Genomic DNA, 8,716 nt, shown 5'->3' with positions numbered 1-8,716 from the left:
ACTGGTCATCTGCAAACTAAGCTCGTTGAGTGGCTACGTAACTACCACCGCTGTGTCCTGTTCCAGCATGAGTGAGGTCCATGAAGACATGGCTTGACAGGTTTGGTGTGGAGGAGCTCAGTCATCCTACACAGAGCCCTCAACCCCACTGAACACTTTGGGTATTAATTGATTTTAATTTATTCTAATAAAATGCTTTTAAGCTTAAGGTGGGGCAACTTCAAATGAATGACCATTGGTTTTGAAATACAGTGTTCAACAAGTTCATGGTCATTTGTCATGGTCATGGTCATGTGGTATGTACGTCTTGGGGATTAATCATTGGGTTTCTGAAAACATGCCATACAGTTTTACAATGTTATTTAGTTTGTGGCATGACATTCTGATTCATTGCTATTGATTTCAAATATATTATACTGATAATAATACATAGTTGTTTACTCAGTGGCCATAACAAATAGAGCTAGCGACTGCACTTGGAACAGTGATGTTTAACCAAGGTCTGCAAGAAAACCCTAAAGAAAACACCTGATGTTAAAGCAGAAGTGTTAAAGCAGATAGTTAGATGTAATTCAGGAACCACTGCAAAAGTTCAGTACCATAAATTAGAAGCTGCAGCCATTAAGCAAGCTCCATATTACCATGGGTTGGAGGCTGCTGTGCAGGAAGGGATTAATGATGACAAGGGATGAAGAATAAAGAGCACGATGTGTAACAGGAATGATGAAAGAGAGCTAAGAGATTCTGAGAGAGATAGAAAAAAAGCGAAAGAATAATCAGCTGAAAGAGCTACCGAAAGCGAGGGAAAAATAGAGCCGCTAAAAAAGAAAGGAGTCAGATATGCTGTGTGAGAGAGATGGAGATGCTGTGATAAAGATGCTGTGAGAGTAAGGAGGAGAAAGAGAGAGAAATGCTGCAAGAGAGGAAGTGAGAGAGATCCTGTGAGAGAGGGGAAGGGAGAGAGCTGGAGATGCTGTGAGAGAGAAAGAGAGGCTGAGCAAAAGTGTCGCGTCAGTTAGCTGCAGTAGTCGGAGGACGGCGACAGTGGCAGCAGCGGCACTGATCACTCCTCTGTATTGCTAAGAAATAGAGCACTTGTTTGTTCCCTATCTGTTCTTCCAAAAACAAGGCAAGAGGACTGTAGAGGACAGGATAGGACAGGTAAAACCTCCGAATTTGCATCCATCCTCCGACAAAAAGCCAACAAACAACCTAGTTTGTACTTTCTAGAGGATACTCAAGCCTCCTTCCTGCAGGACCTGCTTGCTTTCCTTCTTTCTTGGGCTCGTTCTTTTGCCCAGAACAGCTGGATTTTAAGGGTCAGAGGAGCGATGGGATCAGGGTTCAGGGGGACATGGACAGCCTGCATGTGGACAGTGTTAAATGGAGCTCACATGTGGATACTACTGTTTGTGAGCTTTGGAATCCAGACTGTTTTTGCTCAAACCTCAGGAGAAGCCAAGTCAGTGTACTTCTGGCAGACAGGTACGGCTGCTATCGTACTGATAATTGGGACAACAGGGATGCCTTCAAAAAAAAATCTGTTTCAGGAGCAGGATTTGTAGAACAGAATCCATTTTGTGACCAGAATTTGTAGAAAAGTACTGAGTGTGGTTTAGAATCAGGATTTAAAAAAAAACAGGGACGTCATGAGGTGATTTTGAGTGCTCTTAAAATGTAGGTTAATTTTAAATTCATGTTGATAAATTAATTAGTCTTTAATATTTTAAAAGTGTTCTTACCTGTTGTATTTGTAACCCTAGCATCAATCATACACAACACATTTTGCTTTCTTGCTCAATTTGTTTATAGGCAACACTTGTGGAAGAAATGAGTGGAGAAAGGATAAATAATATTTATTTGTAAGGTTTGTCAGTATGGCAGAGACTGTACATGGAATAAAAAAAATGCTTTAAAAAACACATCTGGGATCTAATCATAGAGAAGCACAGACCTGGAGAAGTGTATAAGATCCCCAAAAGCACACAACATTCCTTAGAGTTCAATTCAGACCATTATAAAAGTGAGGAAAATACTGCCTTTAAATGATCCCTCCGTGGACCTCCTGTTGGTGGCTACACAACAGTTTTCTGTGAGCTTTCCTTTCTGTTTCACAGGTACTTTAGCCCAGTTGTTTGGCCATAATGATTTGTCCCTTATCTAAGTCACTTATACAATATACAGTGTATCACAGAAGTGAGTACACCCCTCACATTTCTGCAGATATTTAAGTATATCTTTTCATGGGACAACACTGACAAAATGACACTTTGACACAATGAAAAGTAGTCTGTGTGCAGCTTATATAACAGTGTAAATTTATTCTTCCCTCAAAATAACTCAATATACAGCCATTAATGTCTAAACCACTGGTAACAAAAGTGAGTACACCCCTTATTGAAAGTTCCTGAAGTGTCAATATTTTGTGTGGCCACCATTATTTCCCAGAACTGCCTTAACTCTCCTGGGCATGGAGTTTACCAGAGCTTCACAGGTTGCCACTGGAATGCTTTTCCACTCCTCCATGACGACATCACGGAGCTGGCGGATATTCGAGACTTTGCGCTCCTCCACCTTCCGCTTGAGGATGCCCCAAAGATGTTCTATTGGGTTTAGGTCTGGAGACATGCTTGGCCAGTCCATCACCTTTACCCTCAGCCTCTTCAATAAAGCAGTGGTCGTCTTAGAGGTGTGTTTGGGGTCATTATCATGCTGGAACACTGCCCTGCGACCCAGTTTCCGGAGGGAGGGGATCATGCTCTGCTTCAGTATTTCACAGTACATATTGGAGTTCATGTGTCCCTCAATGAAATGTAACTCCCCAACACCTGCTGCACTCATGCAGCCCCAGACCATGGCATTCCCACCACCATGCTTGACTGTAGGCATGACACACTTATCTTTGTACTCCTCACCTGATTGCCGCCACACATGCTTGAGACCATCTGAACCAAACAAATTAATCTTGGTCTCATCAGACCATAGGACATGGTTCCAGTAATCCATGTCCTTTGTTGACATGTCTTCAGCAAACTGTTTGCGGGCTTTCTTGTGTAGAGACTTCAGAAAAGGCTTCCTTCTGGGGTGACAGCCATGCAGACCAATTTGATGTAGTGTGCGGCGTATGGTCTGAGCACTGACAGGCTGACCCCCCACCTTTTCAATCTCTGCAGCAATGCTGACAGCACTCCTGCGCCTATCTTTCAAAGACAGCAGTTGGATGTGACGCTGAGCATGTGCACTCAGCTTCTTTGGACAACCAACGCGAGGTCTGTTCTGAGTGGATCCTGCTCTTTTAAAACGCTGGATGATCTTGGCCACTGTGCTGCAGCTCAGTTTCAGGGTGTTGGCAATCTTCTTGTAGTCTTGGCCATCTTCATGTAGCGCAACAATTCGTCTTTTAAGATCCTCAGAGAGTTATTTGCAATGAGGTGCCATGTTGGAACTTTCAGTGACCAGTATGAGAGAGTGTGAGAGCTGTACTACTAAATTGAACACACCTGCTCCCTATGCACACCTGAGACCTAGTAACACTAACAAATCACATGACATTTTGGAGGGAAAATGACAAGCAGTGCTCAATTTGGACATTTAGGGGTGTAATCTCTTAGGGGTGTACTCACTTTTGTTGCCGGTGGTTTAGACATTAATGGCTGTATATTGAGTTATTTTGAGGGAAGAATAAATTTACACTGTTATATAAGCTGCACACAGACTACTTTTCATTGTGTCAAAGTGTCATTTTGTCAGTGTTGTCCCATGAAAAGATATACTTAAATATCTGCAGAAATGTGAGGGGTGTACTCACTTTTGTGATACACTGTATATCTAAACGTGACATGCACAATTTAAGGGAAGGTTATAATGTTTTGGTTCATTAGTGTATACTGCCTTTAACAGATAAGACTAAAAATTAAAAGCACAAGGTCTTTTATTACAATAATAAATCTGAATCCTATTATGGAGGTATATACATAAAATAATATTAATGGGGCTGTTTTATGACGTGTGTAATTGCATCTGTACTAGAGGTGATATAATTCAGCAGGCTACAAAAGGCTGAAATGCACATATTTTATGAAAGTGACATCTCTACATCTCTACATTTTTGATGAGCTCATAAAGTTGATGTGGTTTAAATGGTCTCGTGATAGGTGGAAGACCTCTGAGACATCCTGCACTGTAAGCACCTGGTTACATCTGTGCTCCTGCTATTTGTTACACCATTGATTGTCCAATTTGCAGTTTGAGCAAGAGCACAGGATCTGTTCGGTCCTCGCTCACGGCTGCTGAATCGATGCTCTGTTTTCTCTATTCTAACATTTAAAAAAAGGATGTGTAGCTGATTAAAGAACCACGGTATTAAAACTTACAACTCATTTTTTCTCCAGCATTTAAAAATAGTCTCATTCACATCAGACAAATCCTCTAACAGGCTGTCAAACGTCTCACATAAGCATGTACACCCAATAGGTGTCAGTGAAAAATCATTATATCTGATGTAGTGTAGCAGAAGTAAGCTGTGGCGCTTCCGCTCAATGGTGTACACATACTGTACTGTAAATATCATATATTTTAAAAAAGGTTTACATGTCTGCATAATAACAAAGGGAAATAGATATGGACAATGCTTTATTTTAAGGTCTTTTTGTGAATGGATGGCCAAAATACAGAACAAATTACAGAAAAGTATTGAAAGGACTATCAAATATATTAACATTAATGTGTGGACGCAGCTTAAAACAGCCTGGATTTAAACTCCTTGTGAACTGAAAGTTACTTCTGAACACTATACAACTGTGTTTCCTGCATGGTGGCACAGCTGGTAGAATTGGTGCTGCACAGCAACATGGGTTTTCAGGACTGACCACTCTCTGTTTGAAGCCTTGTTTTCCCAATGTCTGAATGGGCTTGTTTCAGGTGCTCAGGTTTCCTTTGTACCATGTGCCTAGTGTTCCTGTGTGGCAGAGGACAACAACTCTTTTACAAGCATTTAGTAAAAATAAATAAGGCAGTGAATATTATGGGATGGCATAAGATGTGTTTAAATTATTTTTATATTCTGGAATTTTCTACACCTTGTTTTTTAGAATCCACATCATACTAAACCGGTTATGAATCTCTATATTTACTAGGAGTAATTTTTGATACAGAGTTGAAATTTGACAAACAAATTGGTATGGTTGTTAGAAATAGTTTTTTTTCAATTGAGAAGCATAGCCAAAATTAAATCATTTGTTACTTTGCATGACTTAGAAATAATTATTCATGCTTTTATTACCTCCCGCCTGGATTATTGTAATTCCTTATATTTTGGGATAAGCCAATCCTCTGTAAACCGCTTGCAGCTTGTCCAGAATGCAGCAGCTCGCCTTCTTCTAGGTATAAAGAAAAGAGAACATATTACCCCAATTTTAGCTTCTCTCCACTGGCTTCCTGTGAAATTCAGGATAGAGTACAAAGTTTTATTGTTTGTTTTTAAAGCTTTAAATGGGATGGCTCCCTTTTATATTTCAGATATGCTTGTACCATATACTGCCCCAAGATCATTAAGGTCTTCTTCCCAGTCATTTTTGACAGTCCCTCGAGTCCGGTTAAAACAAAAAGGAGATCGTGCATTTTCAGTTGCAGCACCAAGACTTTGGAACAGTTTACCCCTGGAATTGAGACAAACATCGTCTTTAACTGCTTTTAAATCTAAGCTTAAAACATATTTTTATTCTCTTGCCTTTGAAAACAGTTAGAGTTGCGGTAGGATTGTGATGATTTGTGTAATGTAAAGCTTTTTGGTTTGTATTGGACACATTTTAGAAGTGGAGATGTATGAGCAGGATGTATACATTATGAACTATGTAAAGCACTTTGGTTAACACCCTGTGTTTTTAAATGTGCTATATAAATAAAGTGAACTTGAACTTGAACTTGAACTATATTTGTATTGGATTCAAATAAAGGCAACACAGTGGTGCTGCTGGTAAATTAGGTGTTGCACACCATCATCCTGGGGACCTGGATTCAGCAGTTGCCTGAGGAGTTTTGTATCTTCTTCTTGTTTCCTTGAAAGTTTCCTTCCAGTTCACTTCCCAAAAACCTTCAGAAGGTGGATTGGTTGGATTAAATTAGCCTAGAGTGTAGGGTGCCCTATAATGGATTGGCACACCATCCAGGGTGCATTACTGCCTTTGCCAGTGTTTCTAGGTGGCATCGGGTCCATGAAAACCCTGAACTAGATCATGAACTATTTCAGAGACAAGTTTAATAAACCTAGTGTTGGGTTGAGCAGTGCAAGGACAAACTTTCTCATAACAGTAATTACACATCATATCAATACACAAATGGTGCCCTGCAAAAATGCTATAAGACATGACAAAGGCTTTCATTTCATGCCTATCACTAACAGCGCTGGTTAATTGCACAGTGATTAAATCATTACTGCAGGCTCAACTTGTCATGCAAGGGGGTAAAGAGTGAAGAGAGGCATGAGGGCAGATTTGCCAGGATTTCCATTCTGTGTGTATCCTGATGAGCTTACACACCCAGAGTGCGCAGTAATGTTATTGCACAGCTGAGAGCAATCAGGACTCAGGAAATGCAGTTTTGACGTATGATGTGCAGCATGCATAATGAATCCAGATGAATCCAGGCCTGGGCTCAAAAACTACCAGAATTTGTTTGTGTGTTATTGGTTTCATAAAACAATACATAGCTGCTGTTTGCTGTCAATATGGGCACTTAGATTCAACTATAAAAGTCAGTGGTGCTGAAAAAATGAACAGCTTTAGTGATAAAAACCTGTGAAGGACAAAATTTCTGGTAAAGTTTAGGCAAGAATCCAGAAAAAGCTATAAAGTCTCTTTAAATGTTTAATGGGAAACTGCTTGTTGCTATATTGTGTAGTCTAGGCACGTACTCAAAATAGAACATAGTTTGTATTTTTAATTATGATTCCAGTACACCTTAATCCAGATGTTTCAGCACGGTGGCACGGTGGGTAGCACTGTCACCTCACAGCAAGAAGGTCCTGGGTTCGATCCCCAGGTGGGGCGGTCCAGGTCCTTTCTGTGTGGAGTTTGCATGTTCTCCCCGTGTCTGCGTGGGTTTCCTTCAGGAGCTCCGGTTTCCTCCCACAGTCCAAAGACGTGCAAGTGCAATTAATTGGAGATACAAAATCGTCCATGACTGTGTTTGACAATAAACTTGTGAACTGATGAATCTTGTGTAACGAGTAACTACCGTTTCTGTCATGAATGTAACCAAAAGTGTAAAACATGACGTTAAAATCTTAATAAATAAATAAATAAATAAAATAATCCAGATGTTTGTTGGGTCAATTTACAAATCAAAACAAGCAGCAACATTTACACAGATATGCATTCAGTTCCATTCTAGTATGAAGTTTAATCAGTAATTAAAAAAACCATTAGATATATAATTAAATAAATCAACAAGCTATTAAATGTTATCTGGAAGGAATTTATGTTTGAAGAATTGGATTCATTAAAGTAATAAATTCTAATTATTCTAATTAGGATGATAAGACAGATTAGGCTAATTAATTAATTTGTTACTGCATAGCATCTACACAGTTGGTCCTAGAGTATCATTTGGCATCGTCTTCATCAAGGATGTGAATGATTGTTATATTTATATGATTATATTAAACACAAATGACATCATTGGAGGACCAGTGTGAGAATACTATAAGTTAGTAATACTACAGTAATATTAAAATTAGGGATTAAGAGAGGATCCATTTAAGTTTCCAGCCTGTTTTAATTATATAAGTCCCCACTGCCCCCATGTTGCCACCGTTGGGTCCCTGAGCAAGGCCTTTATTCCTTAATTACTTGCATTTGTATTCAGTTTTAATTGTTAGTTGCTTTGGACAAAAGCATCAGATAAATGCCACAAATGTAATTGTGGTGATCTTGACGACAACACTGGTCTTAATGTCTCATTTGGCAGATACTCTCAGTGCTGGTTCCTTTTCCCGTGTTTTGTTTGTTTGTGTTCATGCCTGGTGTCTGTTGAGGAGGGGACGCAATAAAAAATGAGTGAGTGCAAAACAGGAGACAAAAATTGTAATCACAGCAGGTTCTGGGGCGGGATCATTTATATTCATTTAGTGATGCACAAAACTGAAACGTAGGGATGAAGTGATGAGGTGAGATTGTACTGGTACTAGATTGTAACATACACTTACTGTCCATTTTATCGGCTCCACTTACCATATAGAAGCACTTTGTAGTTCTACAATTACTGACTGTAGTCCATCTGTTTCTTTGCATGCTTTGTTAGCCCGCCTTTCATGCTGTTCTTCAATGGTCAGGACCCCACAGGACCACCACAGAGCAGGTATTATTTAGGTGGTGGATCATTCTCAGCACTGAGGTGACACTGACATGGTGGTGGTGTGTTAGTGTGTGTTGTGCTGGTATGAGTGGATCAGACACAGCAGCGCTGCTGGAGTTTTTAAACACCTCACTGTCACTGCTGGACTGAGAATAGTCCACCGACCAAAAATATCCATCCAACAGCGCCCCGTGGGCAGCGTCCGGTGACCACTGATGAAGGTCTAGAAGATGACCAACTCAAACAGCAGCAATAGATGAGCGATCGTCTCTGACTTTACATCTACAAGGTGGACCAACTAGGTAGGAGTGTCTAATAGAGTGGACAGTGAGTGGACACGGTATTTAAAAACTCCAGCAGCGCT

General features: G+C 40.1%; 1 protein-coding gene across 1 annotated transcript in view; it reads left to right on the top strand.

Moving 5' to 3' along the window:
* Positions 1-1,394: 1,394 nt before the first annotated feature.
* The window catches only part of thsd7ab (thrombospondin, type I, domain containing 7Ab), a 109,613-nt gene continuing 102,291 nt past the window's right edge, over positions 1,395-8,716 (top strand). Inside the window, exon 1 of the mRNA XM_062985178.1 lies at positions 1,395-1,485. Coding sequence (XP_062841248.1) covers positions 1,395-1,485 — 91 coding nt within the window. The remainder of the gene's footprint in view (positions 1,486-8,716) is intronic.

Source organism: Trichomycterus rosablanca, chromosome 23, assembly GCF_030014385.1.
Source record: "Trichomycterus rosablanca isolate fTriRos1 chromosome 23, fTriRos1.hap1, whole genome shotgun sequence".
In the NCBI taxonomy this organism is placed as follows: Eukaryota; Metazoa; Chordata; class Actinopteri; order Siluriformes; family Trichomycteridae; genus Trichomycterus; species Trichomycterus rosablanca.
This window is presented reverse-complemented; position numbering and strand designations above follow the sequence as displayed.